General features: G+C 50.7%; 1 protein-coding gene across 1 annotated transcript in view; it reads right to left on the bottom strand.

Annotated features, from left to right (window-relative positions):
- Positions 1 to 2,246: 2,246 nt before the first annotated feature.
- DNAAF8 (dynein axonemal assembly factor 8) overlaps positions 2,247 to 17,646 on the bottom strand; it is a 91,307-nt gene continuing 75,907 nt past the window's right edge. Inside the window, exons 26-31 of the mRNA XM_050317825.1 lie at positions 15,259 to 15,353; positions 14,180 to 14,246; positions 11,857 to 12,074; positions 9,849 to 9,934; positions 5,584 to 5,653; positions 2,247 to 2,370 (exon numbers count right to left, since the gene is read on the bottom strand). Coding sequence (XP_050173782.1) covers positions 2,293 to 2,370; positions 5,584 to 5,653; positions 9,849 to 9,934; positions 11,857 to 12,074; positions 14,180 to 14,246; positions 15,259 to 15,353 — 614 coding nt within the window. The 3' untranslated portion in view covers positions 2,247 to 2,292. The remainder of the gene's footprint in view (positions 2,371 to 5,583; positions 5,654 to 9,848; positions 9,935 to 11,856; positions 12,075 to 14,179; positions 14,247 to 15,258; positions 15,354 to 17,646) is intronic.

The raw sequence follows: 17,646 nt of genomic DNA, 5'->3' as shown, positions 1-17,646 counted from the left end.
TTTCCCCTGCTCCGTGCAGGGGCCTGGTAGTTTGTTAGGCTCAGATTAATGAGCTGGGCTTTAAAATAGGAATAGAAGGCACAGCAGCGGCTTCTTGCTGGGTGATAGCTGGGTGCTGCCCCATTTTTGGGGTGCTGCCCCGTTTTTGGGGTGCTGCTGGTGTGCCTGGGGGACGTGGCAGAGCTGCCACCTCCATTTGGTGAGGCAAAGATGGTGGTGGATGGAGGCTCGCAGAGCTCAAGCCTCAGCAGTTGGGATGTCTGGAAGGGGATGGGATATTGGATGTGTTTTGTGCCAGGCCCTGTTTTGCTACATGGTGAATTAATCTCCCTGGGAGGGTGGGCAGGCCCTGGCACAGGTTGCCCAGAGAAGCTGTGGCTGCCCCATGCCTGGAAGTGTCCAAGGCCAGGCTGGATGGGGCTTAGAACAACCTGGGACAGTGGAAGGTGTCCCTGCCCGTGGCAGCAGGTTGAATGGATGGGCTTTAAGGTCCCTTCCAAGACAAACCTTCTATAATACTACAATTCTATGAATTAATTTGTGAATTAAGAGTCGTGGTCTCAGCTCCTGCCGCAAAGCTGGGAGTGCTCCTGCCAGGCCTAGGATGTGCTGGGGGTGTCCCACTGGGATGTCACCTCTCCAGGCTGACTGCTGACAGTCCCCAGAGCATCACCTCCTGCTGTGCAGCTCCCCTCACCCCACTGTCACAGCTCTGTGGGCCCAGGCGAGTGGGACAGGGCTCTGGTGATCCCCCTGCCCCCACACGGGGCTGCTGCTGGTGCCCTGTGCCCTCCCCTGTGCACAGCTCCACAGCCTCAGTCGCTGCCTGCCCGTGCTTTATTCCACATGCTCCTTTTCCAGATCCAATTCCCCGAGTGCTGGGGGTGGATCCTGATCATTTTCATTTGTTTCAGAGCCGTCCACGGCTTTACAGGCATGACAGAAATGCGCCTGGAGTGCAGGAAATGGCCTACTTAGCTGCAGGAGCAGAGCAGCTTCCCTGTCATGCTGACTCCAAGGACCTCGCCCTCCCCAGGGACTGGAGCAGCTGCTGCTTCCCCCACCAGTGCATTTCTGCAGCTTCTCTTCAGGAGGTGTCCAGGCCCACCACGGAGCTCAGAGAGGAGCGAACAGGCAGGGCAGTGCTGAGGAGCAGAGGTTTGGGGGGTACTTCCACATTCAAGGCCAGGTTGGATGGGACTTGGAGCAACCTGGTCTGATGGAAGGTGTCCCTGTCCATGGCAGGGGTGGAACTGGATGGGCTTTAAGGTCCCTGCCAACCCAAACCAGTCTGGGATTCAATGATTCTGACACTGAAATGCTGTGTGAGGTCGGGACTGGCCTCTGTCCATGTCCCTCCTGGCCATGACAATCTCTTTTGGCTGTTTCAAGGTGCTTTGGAGAAGGAGAGAGGCTGTATTAGGACTGTTACCCACAGAGGTAGCACAGCTTGCAGGGCCAGACCTCCAGCTTTTGGACTAACTGGGCACTTTCAGCCTCATCTGAAAGGGGGCAGATCTCAGAGGTGTTGCCTTCTCAGAGGTTGGAGCTGCCCCTCCACTGCCCCTCGTGAGGAAGCTGCAGACCCCAAAGAGGTCTGACCTCAGTCTCCACTTCTTCAGCTGAACACACCAAGTGACCTCAGCTGCTCCTCAGACCCTTCCCCTCAAGACCCTTCACCATCCTGTGTCCCTATTCTGAACACCCCAACAGCTTTAGATCCTTCTGACATTGTGGCACCCAGAGGTGCCCAGAGGCAGGTGAACATGAGGCTGTCCAGCTTTTAATCTTATTAATGGCTCTACCTGGTGTACTGAACCCTCCAGGGATCCAACCTTCTCTCAGACTATTTCCATTTTATTTGCTGTGGTTTTGCCTTTGGTTCAGAGAACACACTTACCAGCAGCTACTGAGTCTCTCCATGAAGCCTTTGAGGCCTGGGGAAGGTGGAGTTCCCAAGAACCTGAGAGGCAGACAGCACTGAACACTGTATTTACTTTACTTACTGAACTTCTCCCAGTCAGAGGAATGCTCCAAACCTTGCTCCATGGGCACAAGCAGACTGTCTCTGAATGCATTCCCTTAGAAACCACAGCTACAGCTCAGAAATATTTGTTTTGGGGCTCTGATCCTTCCTCCCACCGCTCTCATTTACCTTAGCGATGCTAATGCCACACTTCAGACTTTGCATTTTAATCTCAAACAAATACTGGTGTTCTTAGAGCTGGGAGTCCCCATGTGTCCATCTCCACAGTGGCATCCAAGGCTGCCTGGAGGCCCTGACTACCATGGCTAACAATCCTGGGATCCGATCCGGTGGGTGCTCTCTGATGCCAGTGAGTCAAAAAGGCTGCAGAGCAGCTCCTGGGCCTGGGGAGAAAAGAAGGAAAGGGTTGGGGCAGAGCTGTGAGTTGTGCACAGCAAAGAAACTTCTTTTCAGGTGCAAGTTTCTTGTGCAGAGGCTTTTTCCAGGCTGGATTAATCCCAGCACAGAGATGGCTGGGAAACCTCTGCTAGTTGTGACCACTGTTAGGCTGTTCTCAGGAGTCATGTTTTTAAAAAACAACAAATAGCAACAATATGCAGAGTGCTAAGTGGGAAATCTACTCCCTCCCCCAGCTGCTCTGCCTCTCTTTCCCAAACCTGGCTCTGGAGCAGCTCTGGTATGGCTGCTTCCAAGCTGGAGAGGCCAGGATAGTGCCAAGGGCCCCGGGACAATCCTGCAATCCTGGCTGTGCTAATGAACACCATGTCCCCCTAAAGCACCAGAGATGCTGTGCTGACACCCACCCCACACAGCCCTCGGGGCCCTCCTGCCAGCTCTGCCTCTCCTCACAGCTTTTTAATCTCTTTTGTAGACTCCTGAGGGGCACAGAGTGGCCAGGAGTGCCTGGGATGGGTGTGTGTTCCGCACCTCGCTCTGCTCCGCTCCCGTGTTCCAGGTGTCTGCAAGGAGGGAGATGCTGGAGCAGGCTCAGGCAGGGCTGAGGGATTAGTGCTGCCTGCCAGTGGAGGCTCAGCTGAGGGATGACTGTGCAGAGACCGTGTCATCCCCCTGCTCTGATGTGCTGATGGTGGCAGGTCAGTGACATCCTGCACTGTCACTGAGGGATGGCCACCTGGGCCTCACGGGCTCATCCCAGCCACACTCCCAGCTGTAGGGGAGGGGAAATGCTCAGCCCCAGGACATCCCAGTCCTGAGGCTGAGCACAGCACACCCTGACTACTCTCTTATTGCTGGAGACATCCCAGTGTGAGCATGGACATCTGGAGGCCCGTGGAAGTTCAACAGCCCCTAATGGTGGCCGTGGCTCTGTCCCACTTCCAGATGTGAAGTGGTCTGCAGGGCATTTTCAGGGGCACTGTGTTAAAATAAGGAACTTCCAAAACATGGATTTGTCTGCTCCTAAGGCAGATGTTTCCCACAGGGCAGGTGAAGCTGCTCCAGCAGTGCAGTGCCTGCTCACCTCAGTGGCTGCAGAACTGGCAGACAACGAGCCCAGGCCCAGATGTCAGCACTGAAACAGCCCACATTTGGAAAGTTGCTTTCCCATCCTATTGCCTAATCCCAAATCTCACAGGGAGCAAGGATGATATTCCTTTTCACTTCCACGGCTTAACTCCACCAGTAAAGGCCTGCATCTCTGCTCAGGCCACGAGGATTTGAAATCCATGTTCGTTTAACCCTCCTGAACTTTGCCTGGTATCACAATGTTGCTCATTAGCTCTGCCCTGGAAAGCCTGGCTGGCATTTCATAAACTCATTAGCAAGAGATCAGAGGCTCAAACATCATTCCTTGGGCCACCCTTTGAGGTACAGGTTCCCTGGTGTGCTTGCTCCTCAGATCTCACTCTGATTCCCAAACCTACCCCAGATTTGGGAGCCAAAGACCCCCTGGAAAACAAAACCTGCTGTTTGTACCCCCAACAAGACGTTGCTGCACCTGCCACTGTCCCAGGACCACAGTCCTGGTCTGAGCTGCTGAGAGCAGCCCCAGCTTCCACCAGCCCCAGAGGGATTAGATTCCACATGCCAGGCTGCCAGAAGCAGGGAGAAAGGCTGAGCATATTTGCTGTTTTCTCTTCTCAGCACAGAAGCGCTCCGAGCCTTCCCCTGATAGGCTGATCCCCCGGTGCCGGGAAGCAGAAAGGATTTCATGTCAGGCACACAGAGATGTAACGTCCTTTCAAAGCAAATCGGAAGCCAGCCTGGACTGGCTGCCCTGTCACATTCCTTGGCAACAGCCTGGCACCCTGGCAGCAGTGAGCTGTGACAGCCCTGCAGAGCTGAGCAGGCAGAGCTCCCAGGCACTGCAGCCATCCCAGCTACGCCGGGCACAATCCCACTGAAGAGGCTGGAGGCAGCAGCTGAAGGACTTTTTGGGGGAGCTGGGGTCGTTCTGACTGTGTTAAAAGAAGGAATAACAGACTTCAAAGAGGGCTCTGTGTCTTTTAAGGCTCAGGCCTCAAAGCAGTAGTGCTGCAGGCAGCAGCTCTCGTGTGTTGTACGAGGTTACGGGCACAATCTCGCTCTCCTGCTGGGTTTCTGGGGGAAGCAAAAGGGATCCAGAGGAGAGGTTTGGGCATTTGCTATAATTTCTCACTCCCCCCAGTTCTTCTATAACAGAATCACAGAATGGCTTGAATTGGAAGGGACATTAAAGACCATCTTGTTCCATGCCCCTGCCATGGGCAGGGACACCTTCCACCAGGAGGTTTTATCTCCTAATCCCAATTCTTCAGGCACTGCCTCCTCTATCCAAGCCTCTCATTTGTTTTGTTCTAAACTTTGATGATTACAGCCAGAATTTTAGAATGTATTTATGCAGTTTATTCCCATTAGCTGCCCACATGTCTGGAGCTCAGTGTTTCCTTTCTTGGGATGAACGACTGAGAAAATATTCAGCCAACCCATCCCTGGAATGGCTTCATTTCTCCTCTTCCATTTGGATTTGGGCTTCTGGAACAGAACTCCCAGAACACAGGACGTGCCAGCTTGGCCACAGAGCTGAATGAACATTTCCTGTCACTAATTTTTGACAAATATCACAGATATTTGAAATCCTTCCCTGTGAGGGTGTCAGGCCCTGGCACAGGTTGCCCAGAGAAGCTGTGGCTGCCCCATGCCCTGGAAGTGTCCAAGGCCAGGTTGGACGGGGCTTGGAGCAACCTGGGCTGGTGGAAGGTGTCCCTGCCCATGGCAGGGCGTGGAATGGGATGAGCTTTAAGGTCCCTTCCAACCTAAACCATTCTGGGATTCTGTGATAATTTTTTAAGTGTTGTTTTTTCAGAAAAAAAGAACTGAATTTCTATGGAAAATGTAGATTCTTTATCAATATCTCCAAGTATTTCGATTGAAAATTGTGTCACCACACAATATGGGAGACAGTTTGACAGGATTTTGGTCCCACCTTCCCCCTGTGCTGGGCTCAGTCTAAGCCAAGGCTTGGGGCTGCCACAAGACACCCCCTCCATCTCATAAAGCTTAGCATTTTTCTTCTAAAATTCAACCAGTACTGACAAATTTCATTCATCACAGGGGCACAAAGGACACATATCTGTACCATAAACTTCTCTACTTGCCTGATTCTCAGTCTGGGGATAAAGGAGATGCTCTGCAGCGGTCAGGATGGACTGCTTCTGCCAGCAGGCACTGGGGGTAAAGAGGAAGGGAAGGCAGGGTTAGTTTGCCCTGTCAGCTGTCAGGGAGTGCAGATGACCCAGCTCTGTGCTCTGTGCCAGCAACTCCAGCCACGGGCATCTGCTGCTGAACATCTTTACACAGCTAAATCCTGGGGTTTTACAAAGCTTTGTACATCAATGGCTTTGCACTATTAAAATATAAACCTTCAAACTAACAGTGGTGACCAGTTGCATAACGGGGGCCCTGGGGCAGACATGCAAGTGTAGATAGTTAGCTCTGTGCAAGGGGCTTGTTTTCCACAAAGATAATCTGGGTGTTTTCCACAAAACCCAGGACCTTCCAAGCTGCAGGGACTGCCTCACTATTCCTTGTTGTGCTCTGTTCCTCCTCAAGCCACACACAAGCTGACCCTGAAAGGCATTCAAGAGAAATCAAAAGGCACGGTACACATTTCAAAAGTGCCTTTTAAACTGACTCTGTGCACGCTTGGAGCCTCAGGCTTGAAAATTCTCCAGAGGCTTTGGACGCCACTCCCTGTTCCCTGCCTCCATATCCAGGTATTGTGCTTGGCAACAGTTTTCCTTTCAGTGGTTTTCAACTGCTCTGAGATTTTACACCCCATGTGTTCGGTTTTTTTTTGTTTCTACACCTCCTACCCCTCCAAAGCTCCCCGGGATGAGCTTCCTATAGGGATAACATCGCTCCCTGCTAACAGCAATTAACACTTGGTAAGAATGTTTCATCAGAAAGAATAACATCCAGCTAAGTTCCTTAACACTCGGCTTCTGCTCTGATTGCATTCCATTATTTAAAGGCAGAAAGGCAGAAAGCCTGGCCTAAACTCTGATTTTATTCTGCTGCAGTGTTTGGGGTGTTTTACCCAAAACCTGCCTCCTGAGTTCAGTACAGTGTTAACCAGGTGAGCTCCTAAGTCTGTGCACAACATGTTTAGGTCCTAACAGTCTTAAAGGCATCTGAAAGTGCTTTTTAAATGCTGAAAGCCATAGAGGAGTAATCACTACGGCACCAGCATCACCTATTAAGGCAGCTAAATCTGGTTTGTCATGCATAAAAAGCAGAGCATGCCTTCCTTCCAGGAGCTGCTTTGAATCCACTGCTGTGTGCTCTTCCCTCTGCCACCCTGCAGCCAGGAAATGTGGCTGTGAAAACAAGTTATGACAGGGAAAATTCAAATGCTTTAAAGTGAGATATCCAGGCAGCCGGATGCTGACAGAACTAGAAAGGTGAGTCTCACATCATTTCTCCTCGTCTGTGGATGGGATTGTGTCACTTCCTTCTCTGGGTTGTCCCCTCTGGTTCCCACTGCTCCCCCCAAGCTGTGCTGCAGCTTCCCCTCACCTCTTCCAAACTCTGCCTTCCCTCTGCCCTGTGAGTAGGCCTTGGCACACGCCCAGATTCTCCCAGATTCCCGCTTTGGCTCCACTCTTGGCGGGCAACCAAACTCACAGGCTGCCTTTGTGTCCACACCTGCACTCGGTTTGTCCCTCTCTCTGTTCTTCCTGCCCTTTGGTGCAGAAATAATTCCTTCATGGATGTGCAGAGAGCAGCCAGAGCAGGCCCTGCTGCTGGGCAACAATCAAGACACCCTTAGGAGGGTCCGGGTCTGTCTTCAAACCCCCCCAGGGACTGGATCTCTCTCCAGCACTGCCAGAGCTGGCTTAGGGAAGCTTTAATAGACTCAGAACTAGGAGCAGTTACACTGGCAAAGACCACTTTGTTCCTCTCAACACCTGATTCCTCCTTCTTATCAAGGCATCTCTGACATCACTGTCCCAGGCTTCCATACAGATGGCAACATTCCTCCCCCTGGCACAAAGAACTGTGGCTCAGCTGTGAATCAAGTCCCAGGGCTGTAAAATAATCCCTCCACCGTGGTGCTTCAGCAGGGCAGCTGAAATTCAGGCCAGAACCCGGGCAGGTCGTGGCAGAGAGAGGGAAATAAATACCCAGTGATTTACAGGGTACAGAAAGGGCTGATGGAGTTGTAAGTGCAATTAACCTCAGGTGTTATTTAAATTGAAGATGTCTTGGCGTGAAGTGCCCTTATGAGGCACTAGTGAAGTCGGGCTGGGTTTTCAAACATATTGGCAAAGCTGATTTTAAGCAATGCCTTGTGAGACAACAAGGACCTGAGCTCCTGCTGGCTGAAGCTGATCCACCTGGAGATGTGGGCACCCTTTCCTGCCCCTCCCTTCCACAGGCACCGTGGATCACGAAGGCAAATACGGAGTTTTGGTATGAAATGGCTGCCTGATCACCAGTTCTGGCACGAGGGTGAGAGGCAGAGTGGATCCTGCAAGTGCCTCCTGACAGCCATAACTTATGCCCATGTGTTTTGCAGTTCATAAGGAACTCCTTTGTACAGAGCAGGATGAGAGGTGAAGGCACAGTGAGACTGGCACTTATTCCTGCCCACTTCCTCCCAGCCCCTGGGCTCCCTGGGAAAGACAGGAGAAGCCACAGGAGGTTTCTCTGGAGGCGCTGCCTTGAGACTGAAGCTGAAAACGTGTCAAGCCTACAGGAGAGGGAAGTGCTGGGCTGCAGTTGGTCTTGCTAAGCAGCGCCCACCACTGTGGGAAAAACAGAGAGGTGGGGGGCCTTGTACTGGCAACCACTCTCCCAGAACCACCCCAGTGATCTCTGGGGTTCCCAATTTTTCCCTGTAAGCCAGGAAAAAAAGCGGAAGAAAACACAGCAGAAAGGTCTTGGGGAAGTTGCTCTTTGCCTCCCTTTAGTGCTGTGCCTTGCAGGGTGGAAGGTTTGGGACGTGGCTCCCGAGGATGTGATTTTAAATGAACGGGAGCAAAGTCCATATTTTGCAATTACCTTGAACACATGTTTGAAAACTGACTGCTGAACTTCGTTCCAACCACTCTTCCTAGGTGTGGCCCTGTAACGTTTCATCCAAGTATGAGAAGTCTGAGGTGCCTACAAACACGGATATTCAGCTTTGATCCCCTTGATGCTTGTAAACTCCATTATCCCTGAACACCTACTCCTGTTCCACTGACAGCATCACCTGGAAGTCCTCCAGATGGTCCAGCCAAAGTCAGGACGGTGTTACCAGCGTGGCTCCTGGCCTGCTTCTCACTGAATGTGTCAGAAAACACCCTCCTTGCTTCCTCTGCCAGAGGAACCATGTGCATGAGCTGCATATCCCATTGCCAAACACCAGCCCCTGTGCAGGCAAACCCTCCCTCTGGGGAACAGAGGGTTAATTGCCCTGCTAATCACTCCGTTTCACTAATCGGTCCCTGCAGAGGGGTTCTGTTTGTTTTCCCAGCCTTGTACATTCTCTATCCAACGTTTCTGGTGGTTTATTTAAGAGGCTAATTTTGATTTTGCTCTCTGGCATTTCAGTATTTTTTTCACAGCAAACGTTAAAATCTGCTAAGATATTTCTCCAAGGAATTGTATTGATTCAGCAGGTCTATTCCCACTGTGAATCCTCATTCCACAGATCCCCTGTATCCATGGAACCACGCTGCCAAACCTCACAGATGCTCCAGGTTCTTAACCAGTGACACAGCTTAGTGTTTAAGGTCATGAGTAGAGGACACACGACTTTGAAAGTGTGGATACTCTGAGGTATCGTGCCCCTCACGACAAGAAAGACACTGAAGGGCTGGAGCGTGTCCAGAGGAGGGAATGGAGCTGGGGAAGGGCCTGGAGCAGCAGGAGCAGCTGAGGGACCTTCTCACTCTCTCCAGCTCCCTGACAGGAGGGTGGAGCCAGGTGTGGGTCAGGCTCTATTCCCAAGGAACAAGGGACAGGATGAGAAGAAACAGCCTCAAGATACGTCAGGGGAGGTTTAGGTTGGATATTGGGGAAGTTCCTTCTCGGAAAGGGTGCTCAGGCACTGCAACAGGCTGCCCAGGGCAGTGGTGGAGTCACGATCCCTAGAAGTGATCATGACTCAAAAACACATGTGGATGTGGCCCTTGGGGACCTGCCCTAACGTAGTGCATGGTTGGTGGTGCTGGGTTGATGGCTGGATTTGATGATCTTAACGGTCTTTTCCAACCTTAACGATTCCATGATTCAGTGATTAACAAGGTAACTGTGAACAGGCTGCCTTTGAGTGGCACCTGCCCTCATCAGAACTGCAATGACAGAGGAGGAGGTGTCCTTCCCCAGAGCACAGACCCTGTCCCGCTGTGGGCAGGGCCATGCCCTCTCTTACCTGTCCAGCAGGGAGCAGAGGCAGGTGACAGCATCGTCCTGCTGTGCTGCCAGCACCAGGCACAAACCATCCTTCAGGAGGGAACACTGCAAGAGAGGCAAAAACAGAGCTTTGGTGCTGCTCTTCACTTACAGGAGTCTAATTCTGGCTGATGAACTGCTGACAGCACCAATAACCACTTGTGTGCTGTGGGAGGGGCTGGAGCCACAAGGCAGCAACTTCCAAGTGGAGAGGATCATGTCTGAACTGCTAACCAGCTCCTACAGCTCACTGTTAGTCCTGCTCCCCTCTCTCCGAGGGAAAATAAGCAGGGGTGTTATTCAGTCATTACCTCTGCTGGAAGCAGGAATAGGGAGATAAGGTAAATGTTGAGATGTTGTAGCAGAAGCACTCATTACTTGAAGGAACCCACTCCCTTCCAGCACGGGAAAGCAAAGGCTGTAACATTCACCTTCAGCTCAGCGGTGCCAGATCCTTCTGGAAGCACGCCAGCTGTGCCCAGAGTCATTAATCTCTGCCAGGAGGAAGGAGGAATGGTTCTGCCCCACACACACTGATTCACTTTGTCATTCCTAGAGAGCTGCACATTCCATGTGCACAGGGATGGATCCTCGGGGGACCCGCGGGAAAAGGAAGCCGTTCTCGCACTAATTGGCTGTGAGATGTAATTGCTGTTCCATACAGATGTACTTCAAAGGGATGTCAGTTTAAAAAATCACAACCTGAAAAGGTCTTAGCTGCTCTTATTACAGATAACACCTAAGACTTCTAACTGAAAGGCTGGAAGCACAAATGTGTTTTGCAGAGGGACTGCTGTGGTCTGACAGCCCTTGGATGGTTGTTGATTTGCTATTGCCACTGTAGGTACTTTCCCCCTGGTTTAGCCCGTGCAAGGTTCCTGACACGGTGGGCTTTTCCTACACCAAAACAGTCTGGGCCCGGTGTTTTGCTGCTGTGAGGCAATGTCTGCTCAGCCAGCAGCACAGCCCCTGCTCGAGCCTCGTGAGCTCTTGCACAAGCCCCACACGGGGCTGTCCTGAGCTGTCAGCACCCACTCACTGAGACCCCCAGCATGGTTTGGGTTGGAAGGGACCTTCAAGCTCATCCCATTCCACCCTCCTGCCATGGGCAGGGACACCCTCCCCTATCCCAGGTTGCTCCAAGCCCCGTCCAGCCCCAGGGCTGGGGCAGACACAGCTTCTCTGAGCAACCTGTGCCAGGCCCTCCCCATCCTCACAGCCAACAATTCCTTCCAAATATCTCATCTAACCCTTGCAGTGGGAAGCCATTCCCCCTTTTCCTGTCCCTCCAGGCCCTTGTAAATAGTCTCTTTCCATCTTCCCTGTAGGCTCTCTTCAGATCCTGGAAGGCTACAACTAAGTGACCCTAAAGCCTTCTCTTCTCCAGACTGAACAATCTTCTCCAGCCTTTCCTCCCAGCAGAGCTGCTCCATCTCTGATCGTCTTGGTGCCTCCTCTGGACTCGCTCCAACTGGCCCATTGTCCTTCCTGTGCTGGGGACCCCGGAGCTGGAGGCAGCATTCCAGGTGGGAAATCCCTGCCTAGGACTCCAGGGCACAGTCCAAAATATGAAGGAGTTGTTCAGCGTTGTAGTAGAGGAGTAATGGGGTGTGATCAGAGAAAGGGAAAGAGAAATTGTATTTATATGGAGAAACAAGAGAGGAGACAGCAGCAGCATACATAACAGTGCACTGGGTGAATGGAATTAAATGTTCACTAAATAAAGAATGGATGGACAATTCCCACTAAGGAGAAATCACACGGAATGATATTGAGGTTGGGGTCAGTGAGCCAGCAGGGATACAGGAACACCAGGAAGGGACACTGCCCAGCTTACTTACCAGAGGTGCCAGGGCCCAGGGGCAGTGCTGGCACACTGCTACCAAAGCCAGTGTGCTCAGAGCAAACAGCCAGCTCAGCACACAGCAGGGCATTCCCAGGCTCTCGTTTTGGGAGGGAAGCAAAGCCCAGCTCCAGCTGTTCCATACCTTTGCTGCCACACTGCCCTTGGCCCTGCTGAGCGTCCCGGAGATGCAGAGAGCCTGGGGCATGTCCAGCACGGTGAGCCGAGCTCCGCTCACCGAGAAACCTCTGCCGAGGAGCTCAGCCAGCAGCTCCACGTACGGGGGGGGCTCTGAGCCCCGCAGGATTATCCCGGGTAACACCAGGCAAGTGGTTTGGCAGAGGGTATCCAGCACTGGCTGACCTGATGGGAGAAGGTGAAAACACTTCTTTGGTATTTCCCCACACCCCCAAATGATTCTTCCCTGCCACGCACGTGCAAGCGGGAGGCTGGAGGCACTCAGGTGTTGTGATGTGGTTTGGGATGCTCATCCCGAGCTGCTGGACTGCTGCTGCCTTCGTGCCCCTATCTGGAGATCACAAGACAGCAGTGCTGACCCCATTTCAGGAGTCAGACAAGGACAACTGCTGCTTTGCTACAGGAGCTACGATTCCATTTCATTTTTTCCAAGCAAAGAAATCTGTTAATCCAGCTGCTTTTATAATCCCTAATGTAATTCTGCTCAACATACGTAAGACTTAATGTATTTCATATTTTCCTCATGACAAATCTGTCTCTCCATTAGGCAGCAGCTTTGTGGTAATTATTTGCTGGAAGGAGGTTTCCCTGCGTGCAAGAGCTTCCTCTAGTGTTCAAGATGAGCCCAGAACGTGAGTGATGTGTCTGCCTTGCTGGAGGCACTTACTATATCCTGCCTGACAGTTCAGGGATCACGTGGGCTTGCTTTTCCAGGACAGTAACTCTTTGAAATACATTTTCTGAGACACAAAAACATCAGGGCTGTACACTGGTTTCCTTTTTACTCTGCATAGACATCTTCAAAGAAGAGATCCTCGTGCAGCAAGACATTAAGGGCACGTTATTTTGAGATTTGATTGCAACACTGGGCTGTGCAAAGCCTGCAGAATACCTCTGCTCTCTCCACAAGCTGTTTTATTTATTTTAATTTTATGCAATCGCTTATAAAAGTCAAGCAGTGCTTCAGTCACAGCAGACCTGTGCTGCAGGCCCACTTCTACCCAACTGTGCAGAAAGATGATGGGAGAAATACCAAGTAACAAATACCTTGGGAAAAATCCTCCTTCAGAGCCCCCCTACCCACAGTGACAGCTCTGCTGTCCTTAGGGCAGAGGCCTTGACTTACCAGCCCTTCCCTGCACTTCCACACGAGCTGCCTCAGGCACCTCCTGGGACGGGAGCAGTGCCCCAAAGTCCCGTGTCAGGAAGGGTTTAAGGAGAGGTGTGATGGTCTGTATTTCTGTAGCATTTTTGTCATGCTCCTCTCTCAGTCTGCAACAATCCAGTGGTCCCAGTGCTGGTGTTAATGACCACAGTGATCAGGGGCAGCACAGAACCATTTTCTGAGCTGCCCACATCAGTCACACCTGAACTCAAGCTCCAGGAATGGGAATGAGCTGGTTCCAAACAATTCTATTCCCCAGTGAACACCACAGGGAGGCTTTACCGGATCACTGCTTGTTTTGTAAAGGCTTGGGATCAATCCCAACGTCCCAAGACAGAAGCACCCCCCTGTGTTAGTGACATGTCGTGACCTGAGTGCTGCTGCAGCCCAGCTGTGTTTACACTTGTCTATCAAGTCAAATCAACAGAAAAGGCCCCGAGAAGCTGCTGCATCCAAGGGAACTGACAGCCTCGCTGAGGCTTCAGCTCCAAATCAAAGTCAGCCTGGCAATAGCTGGGAGTCATTTTGAGCTGGCAGCTGCTCAGCAGCAGGAGGAACTGAATGAGCTCTCAGTCCAGTTCCTGAGAGTTAGATGGTTGTGCTGCCAGCAGCACTCCCTGCATAAATTGGTGTCCATCTACTCACAGAACAGATCACCTCACCACCACCAGGACCTGGTGTCCTACCTCTCCCAGGGAGGCTTTGAATGGACACACAAACCACTGTGGCCAAAGTGGTGCTGAGACCCTTTGTAAAAGTTCAGGAGAGGGACGTGTGCTGTTGCATCCACCAGCTGTGTTGACAGTGCTTGTTCTGCTGCTGCTGTTAAGGTCAACTCTGTATTTAACCCCTAAAGCACTGGCAGTGCAAAGGGCCAGCAGGTAAACAGTTAAATGGCTGCACTCCCCTGGAGCTGTTCTTTGCAGCTCAGAGCTGTCTCTCCCTTCTGAGAGGACATCAATACCAAATCTTGCTGCCACCAGATGGTTTGTCTTGCTGGCCAATTAATCAATAGCAGCCCCAATCTGTAACAGGAGTTGCATTTCCTTACCAGGACTGCAGAGCTGCTCAGAGCCCAGAACACTGGGTTTTCTTCCTGGCTCACCGTTTAGGGTCTTGTGCTCCTTGCTGATTTCCAGGCTGAAAATGGGGTCACGTTTCAGGTTATAAATCTGCAGGAGGGAAGGGAGGGAGAGAGAAGCAAGTCACATGAACACTGCTACCTAATCAGGAGGGCTAACACTTCTGAAGGATTGATTCAGGCAAGCTGTGAAGCTTTTGTTGCTGTTGTGTACTTCTGTAATTGCCAACCCAGAAAACACCTGCTCGTCTGGAGATACAAGAACATTCTGCATGCATTTTTTTCTTAATTGAGACTTAATTCAGTAGAGGATCTTGTCCTCCTTTTAAAAGTCCTGTATCCAGACATCTTTCTAAGGTCTCTGCTCCCAGCTTTTCCAGGCCAGAAACTCCAAAGCTGTGAGGCTGTGAGGCTGGCAGCTTTATCCAGTGCCACACTGGATGAGTAAAGCTGGGGTGTAGCAGCTCCTTCCTGTCTCTGAATGAACTGGCACATCCAAGTGTCCAGCACAGCCACAATGCCCTGGACTGCAGCTGCACAGGGACAGCAGCCACATTACTGAAGCCTATTCCAGCTGTGGCTAATTCCAGAGCTAACCTCCTTGGACTCACTCAGCTGGGTCACCCCTGAGCCACAGCAAGGCTCAAACATTTCCATCGCTCCCTTGAGCACAATCAAATCGTTATTCCATCATCTCCATTCCTGAATGACACAAAGCTGGTGAAAAATCAGCCCCTGGGTCGTCTGTGCTCAGCACTCAGGGATGATGCTGCTGTCCCTGCTGAAAGCAAATATCCCCCTTCCAGAGCAATGTTGACCATCTGGGAGCTTTGCTCCCGAAACCCTGAGCCCTCCTGAATTTCCAGCACGGGGCTCTGAACAAACAGATCTGAACCAGCTCTGCTCCACCGGCTCTCTGGGTCAGTACAGAGGGAGCACAGTGTGGTAGGAACATCCACAGCAGAAGGAAAACTCAGCAGCTGGTAAAACACATCAAAAGCAGCATTATCTAAAACATAATAGGAAAGAAGTCATGGGATAGCAAGGCCAAAGCCACTGCCCTGACACAGCAGGATAAACCCCAGGAAAAGGGCAGATCCTACCTCTTCTTCCTCCAGTGCCTGACACTTGGCACAGCACAGCCCCTCTGGGAAAAACAGCTTCATATCCCGGACAGCCATGTGATAGGATTTGGAGCCTGCGAGATAAATAAAATGAGAAGATTCTCTCAGGCTTTGAATTAAACATTTTCTCTAGACTCACACTCATCTTTTGGAGAGATTGATGATGTGCAACTTACTGAAGTAATTGCTTTAAAGGCCAGCTGTTCTGTACAGTAATAGCAAACGTTTAAAACCATTATATTTAGAATAGTTTCATTGCCTCCTTGGTATTTTTGGTTCTGTCTTATTATCACTCAGCAGCTTCTTCATGTAAACAAGACTCCTTCTACTTCCTAAGAGTATAGTCAAGGGAATCGTGTTAAGGAGCCTGTGAAACCCTTCAATACCAGCTCCAAATCCCATTGTTTTTCCTTTGCTTCTGGATCACATCAGGCTGATCTTACTGAAGGAAAAGAGCTACTAGTTAGTAAAATAAATGTATTTTGTAACAATAATGCAGGTCCTAAATAGGCTGTGGGGCTCTAATTGACCGCAGAAATCAGAATTAGCACGAGGCATTGCTAATGGCAGTGTATTTTCTCTTCACACGGGGTCATAAAAAGTGAATTGAGACTAAAACAGGTACAGAGAAATGACGTGAGGATGATGGAAGGAATGGAAAATCATCTAAAAAGTTAAAGCTAGAAGACCTTGGCTTGTTTGACCCAACATGACCCAAAGCTGAGAAGCAATTTTATTTCTGATAAACGCTCCAGGGTAGAAAAGGTCAGAGGCATAAAAAGAACTACTTAAAATAAAGTCCAGATAATGGCAGAGGGACAAAGGGGCGAGAACTGGATGTGACTATATTTGAGTTTGAAAATGTAAGAAGATTTTTAGCTATCAGAGCAGAGAAGCTCTGTGCCAACCAGCCAAGCGGGGTGGCTGCTTATGAAAGGGAATGTGGGATGGGGTTGTCTGTGAGGGAATGAACTGAACTCAGTGACTTGAGAGGTCTCTCCAGGCTCAGCAGCTGCATTTTCCCCTGTAAAGCATCAGCATTATAAAGCACCACTCAGAATGTGCTGAGATTCGTGGGTGGAAAATATTAGAGAGGGAAAAGCTATTTCTGTGTCACTGGAGTCCACAGAGTTTGTCAATGTGCTGGCACAGATCCACACTCCTGGGATACAACTACCCAAATATCCTCTGAAACATTCCCACCTTTGAGGCTGCCCATCCCAGAATCCCATCTGAGAGCACTGATTGAACTCCATAATTCCAGCTCTGTGTGGCCACAGCCCTCAATGCAGCACTTCACAATCCTAAGGCTGTCTAAGTCACTGGTGTCTGAGCTGTGCTGGATCCTTTCTGCACCTGCCATGTTTAAGTCACTGATGCCATCAGAGGACACTCCCCAAGGGAGCAGCAGTAAAACTCTTGCCTTGCTCAAGGTGTAACACAGTGTAAGGTGCACACAGGTAGGAGCTCCCTGGATGTGAGGAAAAGCACTGCACAGTGACTTTCCAAGCTCCAGAAGAGATGAAAGTAAGGCAGGTTTAACTCTGCAGCTGAGCCTCAGACTACTGAAGCTGTGTTACTGCATCACCTGGCTCAGTGGTCTCCCTGGAACCTGGTGTTCATATTAATTGAATTTCCCCAGTCACTTTGGGAGGAAACAGCGAGAGTTTGCTCTGCTTCAGGCATTAACTAAAGTTCTTCCTCAGCTGGAGCAAAACTGAGAAAGCTTAGTATTCCCTCCTAGGAAAGGAAGATGGTCTTACATTCCCCACATTACTCATGGAAAGCTCTTCCTGCTTAACTTGCAAGTAAATGTTTCACCTGTATTGAAGGACAAGCTCTTGGAGGTACAAGGGTTTAGGAACACTCCTTCCCTTATGGACAGACAGCTCCTTGGCACAGCAGCTGGGTCAGGCTCATCAGTTAGCTCCAGCTCCATCCATTTTCCTGGAATGTGTGCCAGGATGGCTTTGTACACAACACACATAGCCTGGTCTGAGAGCAGGGGGTGGCCAGCTCAGCTCTGTGCCCAGCCCACACTTAAAAGGTGACTTCAAATCCCAGCCTAGGGTCTGAAGGGAATCCCAAAGCAGAACATCCGAGGGTTTCTCAAAAACAGTGAGCTACCCGTGACTCCCAACCAAACAGGATGATTAATATGAAGTCATCTTTCACTGAGTTATGCTGGGGATGCTCTAACTGTGGCAGATGTCTGAAGTTTGGGGGATATATTACCCATTTTTAGTCATGACCGACGAGTTCTCAGTCTCAAGGCGACCTGGATACACAATCCATTAACCTCAGGGGCAAAAGAAGCAGGGGCTGACAATGTAAAAGTATTGGCTAAAGAGCCCTGACCACTCTTTT

Source organism: Myiozetetes cayanensis, unplaced genomic scaffold (assembly GCF_022539395.1).
Source record: "Myiozetetes cayanensis isolate MyiCay16 unplaced genomic scaffold, myiCay2020 scf20-37, whole genome shotgun sequence".
Classification (NCBI taxonomy): domain Eukaryota; kingdom Metazoa; phylum Chordata; class Aves; order Passeriformes; family Tyrannidae; genus Myiozetetes; species Myiozetetes cayanensis.
This window is presented reverse-complemented; position numbering and strand designations above follow the sequence as displayed.